A 22,259-nucleotide genomic window follows, 5' to 3' on the forward strand; every position below is an offset into this window, starting at 1 on the left:
CGTAAAATACCGGTATTTTACGACTCCCTGATAGTCAACCAGTACTTGTACATGTACTAGCTGTACAGTAAGATCGGGCGCCGAAGAACACCTCGCCGAAGAACACCCAGGCTGGAAAACCGGCAAAATTTAAGAACAGTCCAGGCTAGAATTATCAGATTTAAGAACACTTTTAAAATTTGGAACATTCTACATGTACATGATGTATGGGAGGTGAGTACATGTCATGTACACGTGTAAACAGTAACTGCTACATGTACAGTCATTCCCATTTACGACACCCACTAGTTTAGAAGTACTTACATTGCACTACAAAGTACATGTACATGTACATGACAAACGTCATGACGTCACTCGACTCGCCGCGCGCGTGTGAATAAGAACGGTCTGGCTAGAATCAAAAATTTTTAAAAAGAACTTTCCTAGACTGCGCTCGAGCCCCTGCGTTCTTCGGCGCCCGATCTTACTGTACGGCAGTAGCTAGCTAGCTGTCTTGATTTGAATTATTAAAATTTTTTATTTCGGGTCTTCTGGTCTTCATGGTCTTGCAGCTCAGAAAGTGTCATGGTCATGTTCCTTAGTTGGTGCTCCGCGAGCTCCACACCGTTCTTCTTTCTTGTACTGTCAATAGTGTGCAGGCTGAATTTACAGGTCAGGGACAAGGCCGAACTCGTGCTGTGCCAGTAGATATTATTGTGGCCAATTTCAGTGACCTTGTTTTCTGCACTAGCCATTGAGGTGTTCGTTCGATCAAGCGCCGTTGTACAGTCGACATGCATTTGCATTTGGTCAGCTTGGGCAGAAGTTTACGTCCGCTGCGTCAGACCCTGTACAGGGGCGTCACTCGGTACTCTAGGTCCCTGTCGTCACCTGGTCCGAAACACCAAGGTACCTTCTAAACACACACACTCGGACCCACCACCCTCCCACCACTCACTCATCTGCCTACCTAGGCTTGGTGCTGTCAGCTGAACTACTGTAAAAGCAGATATTTTCGGTGGTGTTTTATTTTCGGTAACTTCGGTGCCGACAATTTCTACCGAAAATAAAACGCACCGAATTTTTCGGTACAACCGATACTGTATACATGTAGTACTAGTACACCTACATGTACCTGGAGAACGGGTTTTACGGAAAATTTCCTGCTACCGAACCGCCGATTTTGGCAAATACCGAAAATATTACACCACCGAAAATTTCTGCTGTTACAGTACTTCTCTAGATAATTGAATGATTGTGAATCAAACTGACTTCTTAGATGTCACTCGCACTGCGGTCTCATATCAGTGATACTTGTGAGTTCAATGCCCGCAAGGGTGTGCGATGGGAGAGACTATACTGTCCCCTTGGAAAAACGCGATTCCGCGGCCGCGGCAATTTTCGCAGAAGTTGCCATCATCCGCGGAAATCACGGAATCCACACTTTTGCCCGCGGAATCTGAATTTTTTAGGGTAAATTACTAAAATTACTACTCAGAAAGCATCAGAAAAACTACTTTGCGACTGTTTGAGCACATTTCTCTTGCCAGTGCAGGTCTCTCCAAGATTCTTCGCTCATATTCAGTTTGTGACTGCAAAGGATAGTATGAAAAGTGCTCCTTCATGCGACTAATTGTCATAATAATTATCCTCTACGAGGAGGGTGAGAAACTTGCAGAAAGTGCCGCAGATTTTTGATTTTACCGCAGACAATGCCGCAGAAAACCCCCCTTTTCCCCGCGGAATTTGCCGCGGAATTTTGAATTCTTCGCCGCGTTTTTCCAAAGGGATAGACTATAGTACATAGAGGCTGTGCCGCGAAAGCTGTCATAATGACGAGTCCGCAGAATTCCCGGAACCGCTTACCGTAATGTCGCGTATAAAAGCAGGTGCCTACGGCCGTATAAGCCGGGGTTCAAACCATGCTTCTATTCAAAACATGCTTCTATGCTTCTATTCAAAACATACTTCTACGTCAACATCATCAGTCTGCACCGTGCAGTGCATACTGCCATGCATGTACGTGCACAATGTACTTTGCAGGGAGCGGCTTCTATTCAAACCATGCTTCTGTGTCACGACGCGCTTCAAAAATCGGCTTCTATTCGAGTCCTGCTTTTATACGCGACACTAGAGTATGTGCGCTAAGTATACGGCGGACGCGCGGATGGGCACTATGTACACGCAGGCTGTCCAACCGCTCTGCTTTGAGCAGGACAGTCCTGCTTTGGACCAACACATTTGTATACATTTACATGGGAGACAATTACCTTTAATATTATAATTATTTTTTTACTTTGCACATTCAAACGGGATGACGACCCAATAAAATGATGGCCTTTGTATACAATAATAATAAATATTTATACTGTATGTTAACTGCAATCAATAAGACAAGCTGAATCGCATACGTATACACACATGTCGATTCAGCTTGTCTTATTGATTGTGGTTATCAAATTATTGTCTCCTCGCCGTTTGTTTAGGGGCCGTCCGGGGTTACCGATTGTTTTTACAAAACGAAAGTTTTAGTATTTTTCAGCCCCCACCCACCCACCTTCTCTGCAGGTAAAACGAATTCCAATAAATATTGATGTCAATTTTCGACACCCACAAGTAACTGGACATTCCCCATCTGCATTCAATAATTATTTTCAAAACGAAACTCCATCAAACCCACCCACCCCCAAACGAAAACTTTTCGTTTGTGGGTGGGTGGGTTTGATGGAGTTTCGTTTTGAAAATAATTATTGAATGCAGATGGAGAAGCCAGTTAGGGCCTGGTCAGACTGCGGCAAGTTTTGGTTGCCTGGCGAAAAAAGAACAGCGTCCAGAATTTGAATCGCGATCACACTACACATGTGGGGAGAGTGAAAATTCAAACTTCATTGCGAGCGTCAAGTGGGTAATCTCCACGAACGACGTCAAATTCCTTCACCTTGGGGATCGCCAACACCTTCAGTGCAATCCTTGCAACCATTTTTTTTGAGTTTTGTTGTTGTCCGTGGCCAATTAGCTCCTCGATATCGAGATGAAAAAATCAGTGATTATCAGCGTCCCCAAGGTGAAGGAATTTGACGTCGTTCGTGGAGATTACCACTTGACGCTCGCAATGAAGTTTGAATTTTCACTCTCCCCACATGTGTAGTGTGATCGCGATTCAAATTCTGGACGCTGTTCTTTTTTCGCCAGGCAACCAAAACTTGCCGCAGTCTGACCAGGCCCTTACTTTTGGGTGTCGAAAATTGACATCAATATTTTATTGGAATTCGTTTTACCTGCAGAAAAGGTGGGTGGGTGGGTGGGGGCTGAAAAATCCTAAAACTTTTCGTTTTGTAAAAACAATCGGTAACCCCGGACGGTCCCTTATATACTGTGGGTGTCCTGCTTTGGAATGGTGGCAAGGTTGGACAGACTGTACTTCTGTACAGAGTGAGTCGCTAGTGGCAGTGCATCACTGTGCCGCGACTTTGCCAACACCTATCCACTGATGTAACCACGCAACCTCTATATTATACAGTAAAAACCTATGACTAACGACCACCCCTTGGGGCCCAGAGAAAACGGTCTTTTGTGGCAGGTGGTCCTTAGTTAGAGGGTTTGCACCGCACAGCCATAAATATAATGTGAGACCGTCCGTGCCTGGCGAAGTGGTCTGTAGTACCAGGCTGGTCGCTAGTCACGGTGGTCTTTAGTTTCAGGTTTACTGTAGATGTTATGCGAATGAGTTCATCGGGATTTTCTAATGGGCACAAGTATACAGCGTGAGTCAGCAGATTTTCGAACGTGAGCCGAGGATGCAGCGTGCCTCGCTAGTGCAAGTGCAGGGCTGTGCCGTGAGTCCGCGACTTCGCCAAAGCATATCGACTGATGATGTAATCGCGTTGCCTCTGTATAAAGGAAAAGACCAAGGAGCTACAAGTTGCGCTACTAGCAGCATCAGTTACTTGACAATCTGTTCCTGGTACATACACACACGTACATACACAAGTAGGAGATCCCCCAGGTACAAGTAGACGTTAGCGTTTGGGTAATCCTGAAATAAAGATTATTTATTATACAGTGAAACCTGTGACTAACGACCACCCCTTGGGGCCAGAAAGAGCGGTCTTTAGTGGCAGGTGGTCCTTAGTTAGAGGTTTGCACCGCACAACCATAATATTATATGAATGTGAAACCGTCCGTGCTTGGCGAAGCGGTCTGTAGTACCAGGCTGGTCGCTAGTCACGGTGGTCTTTAGGTACCGGTTTTACTGTAGTATTTATATATTATCAACTCATGCGATAACATTGCACGGCACTGATCAACGGTAGTGACATTCTGCAACTAACTGTAATCACTTGAGGCAAGCACGCCTTGTTAGTCCTTGGCTCTCCACCTGAGTCTCTCTATATAAAGGCCGGCATTTGTATTGCCTTCATTTCGCACCATTCGCACCCACGGTCTTGGAGATTTGTATGAATTGTAGTACATGTACATGAAGTAGTAGTAGTAGTAGTAGTAGTAGTAGTAGTAGTAGTAGTAGTAGTAGTAGTAGTAGTAGAGCTGTACCAGTCACTACCAGTAGGTTTGGACACGATCAACAGGATGGAAGTCTGTGTACATTTACTGTCTGATGCTTCAGGTCGTGTTGCGCTCGGTTGTGGCAGCAATGTTGTGGATTCGTTCTACATGGTCAAAGGTATGTGTGAGAACCGGTTACAATGAGCTGTAATGCTGCATGGATATATGAACTCAACGCAATAATTAAAGCAAGTTGCGTGTTCAAAGCACACACCATTCGTACAGGTTAGGTTTCCTTGAACGTTTCCGTTGCCATCTCTTCATAAGGAATTTACTGGCAAAGGTAATTCAATCTAACGTGTGCAAATGGTGTGTGTTTTGAATGCTCAACTTGCTTTACTTATTGCGTTGATTTCATTTCTGTCTTCACGAAAACTGTAGAATATATGAGCCGCACCATGGCAAAAGGGTGCTTATGGCGAAAATGTCACAAACTGAGTTATGAATACACCGCAATGGCTGAATTCTCACTGCTTGTGTTGCAAAAAAACGCATTCAAAAAGCTTGATAAATCGCAACGAAACTGATCGAATTCAAAAAGAAAATGTGCACTCTCAATATTGCATACTCAACTTTCAAACGAGTTTTTCGCAGTTTTATGTCGCTTGCCATAAGCACCCTTTTGTGATGTCGCGGCTCATATGAACAGTGAGCCTATCTTTGGATGACAATCGGCTGAATTGATAATACATGTACCACAAGCACTTCTTTGAATTACAAAGAAGGAGCTGTATTGGAGAGAAGTGTGATGAACAGAGACTACAAAGCATCTAGAGGTCTGGCAAACTGCCTGAGAAGTGCCCAGTGCCCAAAGCGTTGTCAGTTGGACCCTATCTCTTTTTCTAAGAGTACATGAAAACCAGAGTGTGCAGCTTGGAGCTTTTTCTACTGTGGGTGTCTGTCACGGCAGAATTCCGTGATTACATCATATTTGGCGCAGGTCTGAGGCGGGAAATGGCTTAGGGGTCGTCCATAAATATCGAACTTTTTTCACAAAATGAAATAATTTCGTTATGGGGTGGGAGGGGGTTGACCAATTTCGTTTCAGAAAACATTGATACATGTACATGCCCATAGGAGCAGTTACACACTTGCAACTTTTGTTGTATTATGCATGCATATGTCAAACTTTTTTTACGTTCTGAGGGGGAGGGAGGGAGAGGTTGGGTCTAAACTAAAATAATTCGTTTGGTGAAAAACGTTCGATAATTACGGACGGCCCCTTAGTGTGTACAACTGAGCTGCAGTTGTGCAGAAAGAGACCTGCTTGAATCCTGCTTGTACGCACTACATCACTAAAATGATTTGATCACGGAATTCCGCCGTGACAGCGACCCATCCGAGCTGCACCCTCTGGTTTTCATGTACTCTTTCTTGCTTTTTCATATGTGAACAGATTATAGCAGGAACTGCGCAACATGATTTGAACTAGCTTTCGTACAACTCTCACGAAACGATCCTGTCCTTGTCAACCTTTTTTTTCTCTATCTCTCTCGCTTGCAGCCCTTCCCCGGCCCGGAGAGAAAGGTTTCTTTCAAGAGTAAGTGGCTATGGATATTTGTGGATGTTATTTTGTGTTCTTTCTGACACCTCACATCAGCCATAGCTAGTGCAGGGTTGGCTGCGGACAGCCATATTGCACGACCTTCCATGTCATTACCATGACACCACAATAACATTCAAAAAATAAAATGAAATAATTATATACAGAAAAGAACAAAAACACAAAAAACACGCATCGCAGATGTTCGTCGTTCGAAAGAACAATACTTCTCGTGTATTTCGAATATTCAGCCAACGAGAAGCGCACGCATCCTGTCATTGGCGAGTGATGTACACGTCAGGCTGTGTCTGCTGACATGTGTATGTGCGCGTACTATAATTATATTATATACTGCCGACATGTGTATGTGGGCGCACTATATGAATCATTCAGGGGGAATCAGGGGACTAGAGTTGCTCGCGTCATCTCCAAAGTCACCGTAAACGGACGCAGTGCTGCTCAAGGAAGTCGCCGGCAAAGACATCTTGGCGCTCGATGCGGGAATCCTCGTGCCGGGGCAAAGTGCCACGAAATATCTGTGGTGATGAGTTCCCAGGTAGTTTGGTGTACGGGTGGTGCATCTCCCTCCTCTCCGTACATACCGAACACGTCACGACCGGCGGAAGTAGTTTTTGATTGGTCCGGGCATACCATCATAGTCTTTCATACTTTGTGTACATGATACGGCGGGCGGGTACACGTGACCTCCTCGGCAGTTAGCACACGTTGGTGGCCAAAAACGTTTGTCCGGCCGTGGCCTGACCAACTGGACCAGTTCCGGCGGGCCTGCACGTGCCTAGCTTCTGTAAAATGGAAGAATTAAGTAGCGTGCAACTGTTGCATTTTTAAGAATTACTCTGGTTTACGATTAGAGATTTTTCGCTATTTGATCTCTTTTAAAGTCTCATCATGTATCGTCCACAAAATGCACAGAGTAGTTTGGTGAAAAAAGGAGAAAGACAAAATGTTGCGAGTTATGACTAACTGTCCACCACTGTCCTTTTTTCACCATATTTTAATTGGCTCACCATCAGAGCAGTTTGGGGCGATTAATGAAGAAAGTGTCTGCTCCAAATGTCGGAGCTCGCGCTTCCTGCCGACTGACTAGACCCTTGACCAACTCACGACTGCGTCTGGAGCACACGAGAAGCCTGTCGAACCTTCCACTCGGCAAACCTGGAGGAAAGCATCACTCCCTGCTCAATACACAGTGTTTCCAGACGCATCGTGAGTCAGTCAAGTGTCAACAAATCAGTCGGCAGGAGGCGCGAGCTCTGACGTTTGGAGCAGACACGTTCTTCACACATCACCGCCGATGTTGCAACATCTTAGCTCGGAATGTGTGATGGTCGCACATGTAGTAAAGTCTCATCCCTAGCGAACGTTTCCCACCACTTTACAATACTCGAGTTTTAATGGGCCGGAAGATACCTCTTGGTGGAGTTGTTCATGATGAATATTGAGAGTAGTAAACTAATAATACTTATTGCATGGCCTTTTCCATGCCAATGTCCAGTCTGGGCAAGCTGGGGATGATGTACGTATTTGCTCTTTTCCTCCCAGCATGCCGAGGAGAGATGTCCTAGATGATATTGCTTCAAACTAGACGAAGCACAGTGAGGTAAATGCGATCACCAACTACCTTCACTCGCTCAAACTGGACATCCAGGTCCGGAAGAGAAGAACCGAGAAAACATGGGAGCATCGGTGTACTGTGCACTACTGTGGGTCTCTGAAACAGGGTGAAATATGTTGCACGGAAAGAGACACTCCAGGCACAATCCCACCAGTACTTCTGGTGGGGAAAGCGTAGCATGATGTGGTAGCATGCTTGCACGCAGCTGATACGTTTGTTTGCCGTTTCCGATTCGTATTGTATATTCTATGGTCTGTAGCCCAACCAAGGTGCTGGAGGCCGAGTATGTTGGTGGCGTGACATTGAACCATCTGTGTTGGGCCCAGCTGCTAGGGAGTAAGTTATGGTCATTGGTACTTCGTTTGGGAGCAGCGATAGATTGGTTTTGTGGTACAGTCTATGCACCTATTGAGTCGGCTATGCACGATACGCCACTTATTTAGTTATGGGGACAAAATTCGTAATTTCATGCAAGCGAATGGCTTGCTAGTTTAGTAGTTGCTATTCACATTCATACATGTGCATGCTGCCCTGACGTGTGTGTGGCTTATGACGAGTACGTGTGAGCTAACTTAGACATGCGAGAGTCATTGCCATTCTGTACTGTGTGGTCATTGTAGTTATGCATTCTCGTCCAGACACACTCTAGAACAGTTACGAAGGGACTGGGATTTATCTGATGACCGAACAATGCTCCCGAAGTCTTGCTTCCTGTTGTTTGGATGCGTGTACTGGTGTATCCAGCAACTTAATTCATATGATCCTGCTGTATCTTGCTGCAGCACCGACGGGCCTGCTCGCACTCCAGGGCACGGATCACCACGGCAAGCTAATTCGGCAGGAGCTTGACAAGATGGGCGTTGCAACGAAATTCATCGAGGGTAAGCACTGCTCTGGTGCTCCGCTTAGCGATGCGGCAGGGTGGGCAGCGTACAGCAGTGTTGCACATACAATGTAGTTGGTCATGGAACTCCGAGTGTGGCCGCGATTTATCTTGTCCTGTTGCAATATTACCACATGTATATGACTATGACTGCGCTGTCTCACCACACTTGCCGGCTTACGCGTGCATTCATGTGTGTACGTGTGTATGTGTGGGTGCACGCATGTATTGAGTGTGTGTGTGTTTTGCATGCGTGTGTGCATGCGTGTCTGTTGTTTGCAGTGAAAGATTCGTACACAACTGCCCAGGTACGAGCATACACTTCAAAGTAATTCTTGGCAATGCTTGTGTATACGTCCGTGAACATCTTTCGTAGAATTCAGAAGTACTAGTAAGTAAATGTTTGCGTTTTCGTTGTTCTCAATCCGAGGCACTATCAACAGGAAGTAAGAATGACAATGGAAATCAAGTAGTGTTCTTTGCCTTTTCTCGTTTGCTTGTTCCCCAATAGTCGCTGGTGTTTGTGGAAGAAGGTGGTGAACGGAGTATCATTATGGCCAAAGGTGCCACATCCCAAATTAACAAGGAGCAAGTTGCTGAATCATTTGGTGAGTGATATTATTATTATTATTTTGCTTGTTCGCGTTGGCATCAACCTGCAGAAAGCAGGTATATAGCCTTCGCTTAAGCTGCCATAAAAAAGAAAGCTCATCCTAAGCGAGAGGGCTAGAGGAAAAGATAACGATAACGAGATACAGAATACAAAAAACAGCCAGGAAGCTCAGGGCGAGTGATAAACTGATAATAAATGTTCTGCCCAGCAATCACATAGGACATGTTTGATTGGTCAATCCGTTTTCAGATCAGACTCACCGGAGCATTCGGAACAGCAGCAATCACACAGAACATGTTTGATTGGTCAATCCGTATCCAGAACTGAGTATGGCAATCTACGGGGACGCACACAGCCCAGGGTACTGTGGGCTGCCTATTATTCTCTACCTAGAAATGTTCGCGTTTTTCGCGAAGGCCGTCAAATCGCGAAAGTTCGGCAGCACAAATTCAATTTTCTGTGCCCGTACAAGAGGCGTTGTGCAACTCTTGTAATACCGGAGACTGCATTAGCTTCTGCAGCAAACCATACGAGTATGTACTGTAATTTCACAAATTTTCGGTGTACTTTTATTTTCGGTACTTTCGGTGCGTCTGTTTCATACCTAAAATTTCAATACTTGTACACCGAACAAACACGAACACACATAATCCAATAGGGAACTGCTTCTCCGTACCTAAAAACTGTTCACCTAGCTTGGCCTGTTGCCCTCATACCGAAAATATTGAGCACCGAAAATTTCTGAAATTAGATTACTTGTATATCAGGGTTCTAGCCAATAACAACTTGTAGAGGGGGTGGGGGTAGTGAAACAGACAGTTCACCCCCGCCCCTCCGCCCTCCTTTGCCTGGAACCCTGTATATTGTATCTGGATCGCGAGAATCACGAGTAAAAAACGCCGCAAACTGCTCCATCTTTCTGAATTGCGAACATTTAGTGTTGCGAACATTGGTTGGTTTACTGTGATACAGTAATGGAATGGAGAATAGTGTGCAGTACTGGGGGAAGTGGATATATTCTGGTTGCAGTTGTATTGCAGTATGATATCTTCTGGTTGTGCGGAATGAAGTTTAGTTGGGCACAATGGGAGAGCTAGGGGTGAGTTCAAACCGCACAAGGATCTAGAGTATTGAACAATTTCCGTTTCTTTGAAGTGATATGGCACGAGCGAGAACTCGCTGTTGCCCCAAGATGAAAACGGAAAAAGAGGGTAACTCAACAGAAAAGAACAAGATGGATGTCATGTCGTGGTCGACACGCGGTGGTCTGGGTGTGAGCCCAGAATGGTGAACTCGCGAGGTACTACGTATGTAAGTGAAAAACGAGGAGAAAATAAGGTGAAGCCAGATCGCGACTCCTGTACATGTAGTAATATGATGACTTGGTTTGCATATGTGTTTAGCTGGAATAGAATCACGACACTCGTCGTGACACTGGTTGCAGGTGTATTGCAGTGTGTACATGTGTGCCTTTCCTCGCTCTGTCCTGCGCAGGTGGCGCCATAGCAAGTTCAGCCAGTCTGGTGTCCACGGAGATATCGCAGGTTCCGCTCAGCGGCGTGCTGGAGCTGATTCGACTTGCTCGGTGAGCAGCCCAATCTAATCACCACCTCTACATTGCATACCTGCATACGGCTTTCTTTAGTGGTGAAAACTGTTTTCCTCCAACAATTCTTTGCAACTGCAGCTGTATTGTTACTTGACACGAGAGCTCTTATCACTTGCACGCAGACTTAACAAACACTCACTGAAGCTGTAGATGTGTGCCAAGACCAGTCATTGACCGCAACGTTTTTGTGACTTGATTCCTTCAGTGAGAACGGCATCCCGTCTGTTGTCGACCTGGATGTTTCGCCGGACGTAAGTTTTGAAATTTGATGGTCTGCCCTGTGTTTTTGTTGCCTCCTTTTTCTCTTGAAGTAAAGGATAATTAGGGTGTGTTCGTTTATCCTCTGTCAGAATCTCCAAAATTTGGAAGAGCGTTCACTATCGTCTGCCCAAAGCAGCAGACTCTACCAAGCTCTGCCGGTTCTTCCAGCTCTTGAGGTGGAAGAAAGTGAAAGAAAGTGGAAGATTCCCGCGTTTTGTCACTTGCGCATGCACGAAAGGGACTTTGGGTCAGTTTTTGGCAAAACAAAAAATGCGTCTTCCGAAAAAATTCTTGTTTGCCATGACGCATTGGGAAAAAATGTCCTGTTTGCCGTGGCACACTGGGAAAAATCCTAGATCTCTTCTGACCCGTTCGAAAAATATTCTCATCTCATCTATTCCTAGCAGACCTTTCAAAGAAGAGACAGAAGAATAAAGGAACGCACCCTTAGTGTTTTAACAGTGCAGTACTGTCGGGCGCCGTAGAACGGAGCTCCGAAGAACGACCAGCACGATAGACACATGGGTCAGCCACCTACCTAGACCGTTCTTATTCTCATGTACTATTGTCTATGCACAGTTGAGTCACCGTGCGTACGTTGGTATCCTGTGCTTGTTAAAATTCTAGCCTGGTCGTTTTTCGGCGCCCAACAGTGCTAGACCCAAGTTTGAGTATGTTGTTTTGTTATAGCCTTAGTCACCGTAACGTAGTGCATCGATAGTCTTACAGATCGCTATTATGACTCAATTTATGAGTGGTATAACAAGCATGGCAGGCGATCAATCTTGCCAGAACCTATAAAAGTACATGCGTTGTGTTTACTTGAACAGTAATTTTTTTCTTTGTTTGTTTTTCAGGTTGCTGTACACGAAGCCTTGCTTGGCACCAAGGAGGAGTTCGTTGAGTAAGTACCGTGCTTTGGTAAACGTGACATTGATCACACACGACGTAATAACCAAGACTTTGTCCGCTTGCAGCAGTCATGCGCCCTAGAACGTCGTTTCCAAGAGGTGTGACTGGGACATTCGTATGTTTGAGCATTCTGGCTGCATGTGTATAGCACATTCTTGGAATCAATTTTTACTGGATTGTATGCACACATGTTTATATACAGGTGTATGACAAAAGCTGCCAGAGCACCAATATCGACTTTCTTAACTTAAGTTAGTCTACGGCGTTCTCAGCACTTCAGGTTGGGAGTTCGTGGGCTCCACGTTCTTCTGCACACGCCTCTTCTGTACTTGTTTTCAGTTTGATAGGATGTGATGCAACTCCAGCAGAATGCCTCACTGCGTCATCTGCCTCGCCACTCCATTTCACATAACATCCTGGTTGCCGCATGCAATTTCATCCTGGAGATGTGTGCTTCTGTGGCGTGGCTGGTGTTTTGTCCACAGAGTTTGCCGCAGCGCTGATGTACTCAAGCCAGCGAGGCATGCTGCCGAAGGTGCTCTCAAGCTGATTGCTCCGCACATGAGCATGATGGAGTAAGCTACACACTTGCTTGCCCTTCTCTTCCTTAATTGGATGGTTTGAGCTACGCGGAGAAATTTACGAGAAATTACGACTCTATGCGTTTGTTTCCGAAATTGGAATACTTAAAATTAAATAAAGAGTCAAATCTCGAATGGGCACGAAGTTTGATTTAACGAGAAGGAACAATTTTAATATCGCAATGAGGATGAGCTGAAGAGACACCATCCCTATTGCGATATTAAAATTGTTGTCTCCTCGCCGACTGTTTAGGAACAATTTTGCAAATCGTTAAAAAAACCTGTTAACCAGTTGTAGTCTTCTGGGTGCTGAGTCGAATGGTCTTGGTCCGAGGAAGCTGCGACGCTCCCTTCCTACTTGAATCCCAATCGAACTCGCGCACTTCCACCGAAACTGGGTGACTGCGCCCTACTAGATGGGGATTTGTATGCAAAATGTCACTAAAAGCGCCATTTCGTTCTTATAAAAGCACGGATGACCGCGATTGGCCCATATATTGTAGTCGTTTGGACGCTGAGTCGACTGGTTTTGGTCCGAAAAGGCTGCGATGCAGCGTTCCTCCTTTATTCCCAATCGAACATGGTTGAACAAGCGGTCACGTGCTCCTGGGTGCCCAAATCACCTGGTCACCGCGCCAGCAGGCGACAACTTTCACACCAAGGTTCAACTCGAGTTCAACTCGAGTGACAGGACTGCACCCAAAAAAGGTCAAACAGGCTAGTAAGTTGTACCCTGCAGGCACGGTGACCAGGTGACTGGTGTACGCAGGAGCACGTGACCGCTTGTTCAACCATGTTCGATTGGGAATAAAGGAGGAACGCTGCATCGCAGCCTTTTCGGACCAAAACCAGTCGACTCAGCGTCAAAAAGACTACAACATATGGGCCAATCGCGGTCATCCGTGCTTTTATAAGAGCGAAATGGCGCTTTTAGTGACATTTTGCATACAAATCCCCATCTAGTAGGGCGCAGTCACCCAGTTTCGGTGGAAGTGCGCGAGTTCGATTGGGATTCAAGTAGGAAGGGAGCGTCTCAGCTTCCTCGGACCACGACCATTCGACTCAGCACCCCGAAGACTACAACTGGTGAAAATTTGATTTTAGGGTATACTTCCCCTTTAAGCTCGTTAAACTTTCAACTCTTGCAGTAGTCCAGTGAAAATGTTCTCAACACGGTCAGGTGAAGGTTGCGCATAGAGCAGGGAGCGTGGAGAATCATCAGTTACAATCACAGAGTTCCACACTCTAAGCAATCGGCGGACATGCGGAGGTCAACGGGGTGAAGTAGCCAGTTTTTCGCTGTTCCCGGCTGTATGTATGTTTTGCATACTACTACAGTGTGCTACACTCTTATCCTGTACTATACAGTCTATGCACAGTTGAATCACCGCATAATATATTGGTATGCTGTGCTTGGTGAAATCATACGCTGTTTTTCTTCGGCGCTCCGTTCTTCGGCGCCCGGCAGTACTGTTTGTCGTGCTCTTTCATAAATTTCTAATGTACGGCGTTAATCTTGGTCGGGGATTCAACGTTCTGCACGACGAAAACGGGACACTGACTGTTTGTGTGTGTGTGTGTGTGTGTGTGTGCGTGTGCGTGTGTGTGTGTATATGTGTGCACGTATGTGTGTGTGTGTGTGTTGCATAGTATTGAGTCGATGGACACAATGCAGCTATCGGCGCTGCTCAGACAGCTGTGCGACTCGCGTCTTATTGCCATGACGGACGGCCTCGCGCCGTCTTGCTTTGTCACCGAGTCGCATGTAAGTTTCCCAAGCTCAGGGCACAGTACCATCAGGTGTGGTCATGCAGAACTCAGCTCAGGTCCAAGCATGCACAGTACATGTACCACTCGGTGCTATCACACAGTATCACAAACCTGAGCTCAGGGCACAGTACCCGGTGCTATCACACAGAACTCAGTTCAGGGCACAGTTAACTCAAAGCTTGTGCAGCAAACTTTTGCCTCTTTGCTACTATCTGTGTCATATTTACGCCCAGTAGGGAGAGGGACAGAGAGAGAGAGAGAGTGTGTGTGTGTGTGTGTGTTCGTGTGTGTGTGCGCGTGCGTGCGAGTGCATGCGTGCGAGTGCATGCGTGCGTGTGTGTGCACGTGTGCGTGTGAGAATGAGTTAGTGTGTATGTGTGTGAGAGAGAGAGGGGGAAATTATCTATCTGTGTCATGTTTATGCACTTCGAAACACGAAGACGATGTGGTGGAATCGAAGTATGCTGAAGAATGCGATACTCTTGATCCTACTTGGCCGGTGTGTGATTCAACTCATCCGATTACGGCCTCGAGACGAATGTGACATTGCTCTTCTCTGCTGAACTTGATCACTTCAGTTCCATATTTCCACTCATGGTCGGAGCTAGAAAATCTATTCTGGAAACACACATTTTCAAACGTCTAACAAGTCGTCATTCTGCGTGGTTATGTCTATGGCATTCATACTTTCAAGTTTTCATAGCTGTTACTGTATGACATGTTATTATAACGAGTCGCAAATTTAACGATTGTCCAAAATTCATAGGTTAACGAGAAGATATGTTAACGATCTTGCAGTATTTTGCCATATCCACACACAACATATATGAAGCAGTACGGCCTCAACGGATCTTATTATAACGAAGAAATGTCATCCGTTAAAACGTTAGATTTACTTCCTCGTTATATATACATGTCTTACAGTATTAGACGATTATCTCAACATAGATTATCTCTTCTCTGCTCTTTGTCTTAACACGCTCTACAGGCTGTCAGTGTAGCACCCGTGAAGCTGGACAGAGTGGTAGATGCCACGGGAGCGGGTGATGCTTTCCTTGGAGGACTGATTGCCACCATGAACACCCTGGGTAAAATACCTAGCTCGCGCGAAGAACTGACGTAAGCACTCCAGCGCATACCCGTGTGTGCGTGTGTATTTGTGTGTGCGTGCGTGTGTGCGTGTGTATGCATGTATGTGTGTGTGTGTGTGTGTGTGTGTGTGTGTGTGTGACAGCAATTCTAGCTACCCGTCTTAATTGCCAGCCATGGCTCTTTATCAGTATCACAGGTCTCTCGGTAGATGCCGTAGTCTCTAAAATAGCAACATTGTCATTGGTAGCAAAGTGATGGAGTTGGAAACGGAGCGATGCCGTTTTAATGTTGATTGTAACGAAGCACTTCAACTTTGAAATATGACTTTCAGCCATTGTAGAATAAACCAACGACTGTCCCGGATGTATACCCTAGTATCGCGTATTCAAGCCGGGCGTATTTCTGTAGAAGCCGATGTCTGGGCTAGGCTTCTATTTGCATCAGGCTTCTATTCAAACCAGGTATTTCTATATGTGTCAACACTAACGAAATTCTACGAATGCAACAACCGATAGCGAAGTACAGCACTGCTCAATGAAATCCAGTCGCGTCACTCAAGTACGCGCCTTGCACCGTTTCACAGACCAGTGTTTTGTGCCGACAGTGCATCTTGAAGATCAGGCTTGTATTTAAAACAGGCTTGTATTCAAAACAGGCTTGTATTCAAAACAGGCTTGTATTCAAAACAGGCTTGTATTCAAAACAGGCTTGTATTCGAAACAGGCTTCTATTCAAAACAGGCTTGTATTCAAAACAGGCTTGTATTCAGAACAGGCTTTTATGTCAGACAGGCTTTAAAATACAAGAGACTATGATAGCTGTGTGTTTTGATTGCTTTCCTCTGTTTTCTTTTGTCACTGAACAACAGGCAGTGCGGGACTGTTGCGAACCGCTTGGGCAGTGCCTGCTGTCGAGTCCTTGGAGCTGTGCCAACGGCAGAAACGAGGTATGTCGAAAACTGGGCCGTTGAAACTTGAAGGCCAATGATATCCCAGTGCTTTCCGCACACACTCGAAGCATTCTAACATGACCGGGCAGCATGACGCTTCAGGGTGGAAGGTTTGCTCTGCTGTTTTTCAGTTGATGTTTTACGTCCATACTGGAGACAGATGGAATTAGGCTCGGAAGATACGGATCATGGCTTTGTTTATCTCGTTTTTCAATCCAAAATTTTTATTTGTGTGTGTGTGCTCTTGTGTGTGTGTGTGTATATGTGTGTGCACATGTGTGTGTGTGTGTATGTGTGTATGTGTGTGTGTATGTGTGTGTGCGTGTGTGCATGCGGATGCATGTGTGTGGGTGTGTGGGGGGGGGGGAGGGAGGCACATGTACGTGCGTGTGTGTGTGTGTGTGTGTACGTGCGTGGGCGAATGTACCCATGCACATGTGTAGGGAGCATGTTCAAGATCTAATCGTTGAGCAGAAATCAACCTCTGCGGACGCTCCAGCGCAACCATCTACAGGGGTGGCTAGTGCATCCAAGAATTTTCATCCTACAATTCACCAAAGTCTTCTCTCCGACATCGAGGCCGTTAACAGTGTGATCGGCTCAACATCCTATGCCAGGATTTCTGAACTCAGTGACAAGCTTATAGCCTGCAGGGGAAGTGTGCTCATTTCAGGAGTAGGTACGTTGCATTGTTCAGCCTGATGATGGGCCAGGCCCGAGTACTGTAAACCACGATATTTTCGGTGTAACTTAATTTCGGTGATCTCGGTAGAGAAGCCAGGCACCTAAATTTAGATTACACCTAAAAGGCACCAGGGTATACATTGTATGCGAAGGGAATGCTGGTCACCTAATTCTACATTACACCTGAAGCCTGGCATGTCCCTGACACCGAAATTGTGATACAACTAAAATGTCATGTTTTACAGTATTTGGTTAAATGTAAAGTGATTCGCAGCAAGGAGACCGTTTTTAAAGTTGGAGAAGTGAAGAGTTATAAACAGTCGGACCTGCACAATTTAGCACCAAACTGACAAGGAGTACTGATATGCACCAAGGCATGAACGTCAGCTTGAGCACAGCTCGATAGCGCTAGCCAATGACCTTCCAACTTGTATGTTTCTAAAATGGCCGGTCGTCAATGATGGTTTCTTGCTGCAGTAGTCTATTTGCACAGGTCACTGCACAGTTATGTGCTAGAGCTGATTGGCAGTCAGTTGTAGAACAGGTATATGAACTGCTATATGAATGCTGTGTACGAGTTTTTGTTGTTGTTGGTGTTGTTGTTGTTGGCAGGAAAATCCGGCCTTGTAGCTCGCCGCTTGGCAGCAACGCTGAGCTCGATCAGCGTGCCGTGTGAATTTGTCCACGCCACCGAGTTTCACCATGGCGATCTAGGTGAGACTGCTTAGCCGCAGCAATGTCCTGTAATACCATTAGACTGGAATAGAATAGCATAGCACTGAGTGCAGTACTGTCGAGCGCCGAAGAACGGAGCGCCGAAGAACGGAACGCCGAAGAACGGAGCGCCGAAGAACGGAGCGCCGAAAAACGGAGCGCCGAAAAACGGAGCGCCGAAGAACGGGGCGGCGAAGAACGGAGCGCCGAAGAACGGAGCGCCGAAGAACGGAGCGCCGAGGAACGACCAGGCTAGAATGCCACCAAGCACTGTATACTAATGAACACACGGTGACTCAACTGTGCATAGACTGTATTACAAGAACATGAGAAGTGTTTAATAAAAAGAACGGTCTAGGCTACAAGGCTTGCCCCTCAGTTCTTCGGCGACCGATAGTGCTGTAGCATGCAAGTGTAGAACTTCAAAAGGGATGTTTTCTTGACGGGTATTCCCCTTTCTGAAAGGCAAGGATTCCATGTGCACCGCGGGAGCTTGATGATGCGTTCAGAAGGCAGCCGGGGTGAAGGGGTAGCCACGGAACTGAAGTCCATTTTTTCTTTCCTTTTTCTGTCTTGCGTTTTAGTTAGTTTGCTACTTTAGCAGTCCTACCAGCACATACTGTAAAGTCTTGTATGCTAGAATGTGACTTGCTTAGAAAGGATGATGGCAATCGAAAGTGGACAGAGTCGAGGTGTGTGCCGATGCACACGCATGCCTTTGGTACATCAGTTTTGCTTGTAACTGCGCCCTGGCCTGCGTTGGGTAAAACCACGGTCTCAAAACAGTCATCAGTGGGTTGTAGCATCTAGAGATTCGACATGTGTGTGTGTGTGTGTGTGTGTGTGTGTGTGTGTGTGTGTGTGTGTGTGTGTGTGTGTGTGTGTGTGTGTGTGTGCGTGTGTGTGTGTGTGTGTGTGTGTGTGTGTGCGTGTGTGTGTGTGCGCACGCGTGCGTGCGTGCGTGTAAACGTGCAATCACAAGTGTGTCATGCGAGAGAGATTGCATTGATTGTTCTTTGCTTTCCTGTGGGATCACTTTGTTCACGACAGGCAAGGTCAGCAAGGATAGCATTGTCATGTTGGTGTCACACAGCGGGAACACGGCCGAGACGGTCGCTCTGTGCGATGAACTGAAGCAGCGTGGCGCCAGCATTGTGGCATTGACCTCAAATCCAGGTTGTTTGCTTGGTCGTCAATCGTGCATTCCAATGTCATCCCTGCACAATATCGAGACGGGTGCATGTGGCAGTAATCCCTGTTGGTATAATTGTGTAACTGTAATATTCAAAACTTCGGCGGCTATTCAATTTCGGCTTTATACGGCACCGACCCAAACCGCCGACATTAAAACGCTGATGAAATTTTCACTTCAGCTTTGGTGATGTACACTGTACTAGTATTGTAATCCCGTGCCGAAAATAAATCGCTGCTGAAATGTCGAAAATCGTGAAATGCCGAAATGTTGCAGCGACAGAATTTTGTATATTTATGGTCTGTGATTGTCTGTTTGGAATAGCCAAGCCAAGACGGGTATGACGGGTATGGTCTTGATGGTGTCTTCATCATGCACAATGCATTATACGCTTTCCACTAACGTTTCGGGAATCTGTGTTTTTTTAAATTCTTTATTCTCACGATGGCACCATCGCCAATAAGAGATTGTCGCGGGCATCATTGCCACAGACATGGTCTTTTCTGAAGTAGTTACTGCTATTCTTTTTGCTGCACTGACTTTCAGATTCCCGTCTGGCCCAGCTCGTCGAGCCGTGCAACGTGGTGGCGTACGGACCATGCAGCCTGACCGAACCCGCCGGCGGCGTTCCAACAGCCAGTCTAATTGCTCAGGTAAGCACTGGTGCCTGCTATCCTACTACTTGCGGCTGTCATCACCTCCTACTACTTGTGGTTGTCATCCCCTTTCCAAGAGCTTTCCACCGAGCCCAAGATCATGAAAATCGGTAAAGCAAGAGTAGAGGTATGTTGGAAATTTGAAAAAGTAGTACAATTGCGATTGTGCTTATATTTTTGGTGTTGTGTGATCAGTAGAGCTCCAAAGGGTTGAGAGGTGATGTGACGAATAGGTTGCAGCATGGGAAATCAAGCCGCATGGCAAAGAAATTCCCAGTCAACATTCGAAAAGCGGAAATCTTCTGCCAAACATTAGCCAGTGTTTGCAAATCAACATGCGGTGCAACGGTATTTCCGAGACGGAGTGGCTCTCAACAGCTCTGCATGGGTCTAGACTGCCGCAGCCATGTGCAAACTCCTTTCACCAAGATTAAAGCCTGATTTTCAAGATACACTGTCGGCACATAAGCCTGGTTATAGTGTTGACATTCATAGAAATACCTGTCTCGTAAACAGGTGTCGTTTCATTCTCTGGCATCACATCGACTCTGAACAAAACTGCAATGAAAGGATTGTCCGTCAAGCGCTAATTTGAGACTCGCTACATGCTTGAGTATTAGGTTGCATTGGATTGTGGAACCTGAATCTGCATCCCGCCAAGCCGATCAGTTTGATTGAACGGATCCAATCGAGCAGTTGAAACTGATTTCAGATCCATGTGGTTTAAAAAGGATGGGGTTGGTTGGCATGGCAAACAAGAATGGCGCGCTCAAAAATGTTTTTGCCAAGGCCAAGAATTATTGAACCGCAGCAAGAAAAGCAAGAATTTTGCCCGATTTCGCGAGCAGAGCGAAAATGGATCTGTTGAACTTGTCGGATCCACCTTTGGGAGGTGAGTTGACGAGATTCGAATCCGCGCGACCTGAATCCGGCTTTGTGCAATCGAACAGGTCCAAACCTGGCGAATCCGGATCCGGAGCCCACGGGTTCGGCCAATCGAATATGCCCTTACATGGCATCGCGGGAACGTCTCTCGACGTGTTATGCCTCTCAAGGTGTTTCTGTCAAGGTGTTATGCCTCTCAAGATCAGATTATTTGACCATAGCACAGGTTTAGTTTGTCTCCAACTTTGATGCTCACTTCACCGACCCCATGCCTCTTAGACAATGCAGATAAGTTTGACATGATAGCCAAGGTTCTATTCGAACATAGATGCCTCGATTAGGACAATCGGGAAGGGAACAGTAGATTTTGGCCAATTCGATAGTCCGGGTCCCAAAGGGGCATACGACCCAGAGATAACCTTATTTGGATATAGGGCACCCGGGTATGGTTATGTTGCCTAAACTTGCCTGCTGTTCTTATAGCAATCATATCTAGCCCGAGCAGAGATGGCTCAGAATACTCGTGTTGCTGTACAAGTTCAGCAGATGTGGATCAGGTTGCCAATAAAGTCTTGTGTTCTCATGTTGCACGCACAGGGCATTGTTTGAAGCTAGCATTATGAAGAATTGTTCGGTACTTTGACTTCGGGACCGTCCTCAGATGCACCCGATATGTTTTCAAAACGGAATTTTGTATTTCCTCATACCCGCACCCCGTCCTCTAAACAAACATGTGTGTATGCTGACCATTGTGTCGGTTTTCTCCCGAGTGCATCATTGTTCTTTGAACTCACTTTTTTTACGAACTTCCATACTCCAAACGTCTTGTGACGATTATGATGAATACATGCAGAGGAGTGTCATGGTTGTGGGGTACTTGTGAAACGAGCAGCACTTGACCCCTCCCCCCCCCCCCCCCCCCATCGCGTCCATTCCTGAAGGGAGCTCATGACGGTCGCTAACACTCTAACGATCAGTATGGAACTATATGTGTCATGCTCCCATCCTTCAGGAGTCACTCGTCAACTGCATCACCAATGACATCATAACCAAGACCAAATTCGACGCTGGCCGTTTCCGGGGCAACCACCCTGGCGGCGCACTGGGCGCATCTCTGCCAAAGTCCTGAGCGGCTTTGTCGTGGCGGCAAGCATCCGTTTTCCTACTACGCGCTATACCACGCGACGGAATCGAGTTTTATCATTGCATGCGTGTGAGTGTATGCCTGGAACTGCAGGTCCAGTTTCCAGGTGTTTACCGATGTTTTCATTGTCCTGTTTCCGTACTCTATGCAGGGACGGTTTAAAAGACTGATCACCTGCTCTAGTGTTACCTTCTATTCTAAACATTACGTTGAAGTACTCGTCGGTTGAGCCTGATAGCATACATCAGCAGGAGTATGTAATGTATTGAGAGCAACGTTAAACGCAATACCGGCATGGTTTTACTCATTTAAATGTATTTTGAACCGCCTGTTGGCAGCTGAGCTGCATCTCAAACTTTGGAATATACATTGTAGATGGGTGCTTGTGTCCCTGTGGAAGCGGGGAAGGTCAAAATGACTTCGTACATTTTCTAACTTCACCCTGTAGAATTTCCTTTTGCCGACCTGGTGTGAATTTTTGTTCGCTACTGCTGCTGTTTCTGTCAAGAATCTACTCAAAAACAACAACAACAACAACAATAACAACAACTACAACGACAACAACAACAACAACAGCAACAACAACAACAACA

General features: G+C 46.1%; 1 protein-coding gene across 1 annotated transcript; it reads left to right on the forward strand.

Moving 5' to 3' along the window:
• Positions 1–534: 534 nt before the first annotated feature.
• On the forward strand, positions 535–22,141 carry LOC135823777 (bifunctional ribokinase/ribose-5-phosphate isomerase A-like). The gene is made up of 19 exons (XM_065336621.1): positions 535–888; positions 4,604–4,660; positions 6,046–6,082; positions 7,981–8,057; positions 8,504–8,602; positions 8,887–8,912; positions 9,116–9,212; positions 10,712–10,802; positions 11,032–11,077; positions 11,945–11,991; positions 12,485–12,574; positions 14,231–14,345; positions 15,339–15,469; positions 16,311–16,388; positions 16,835–17,070; positions 17,688–17,789; positions 18,840–18,965; positions 19,528–19,634; positions 21,535–22,141. Exons 1-19 carry the CDS (start codon positions 774–776, stop codon positions 21,649–21,651), a joined length of 1,794 nt encoding a protein of 597 aa, XP_065192693.1. The 5' UTR covers positions 535–773; the 3' UTR covers positions 21,652–22,141.
• Positions 22,142–22,259: the final 118 nt, after the last annotated feature.

The sequence above is a fragment of the Sycon ciliatum genome, chromosome 8 (genome assembly GCF_964019385.1).
Source record: "Sycon ciliatum chromosome 8, ocSycCili1.1, whole genome shotgun sequence".
Taxonomy (NCBI): Eukaryota; Metazoa; Porifera; class Calcarea; order Leucosolenida; family Sycettidae; genus Sycon; species Sycon ciliatum.

Coding starts and splice junctions, on each gene's coding strand:
- LOC135823777 (XM_065336621.1), top strand. CDS start 774: ATGCATTTGCATTTGGTCAGCTTGGGCAGAAGTTTACGTCCGCTGCGT. Junction 8,913..9,115: donor ATTCGTACACAACTGCCCAG/GTACGAGCATAC, acceptor GTTCCCCAATAG/TCGCTGGTGTTTGTGGAAGA. Junction 16,389..16,834: donor GTGCCAACGGCAGAAACGAG/GTATGTCGAAAA, acceptor GCACATGTGTAG/GGAGCATGTTCAAGATCTAA.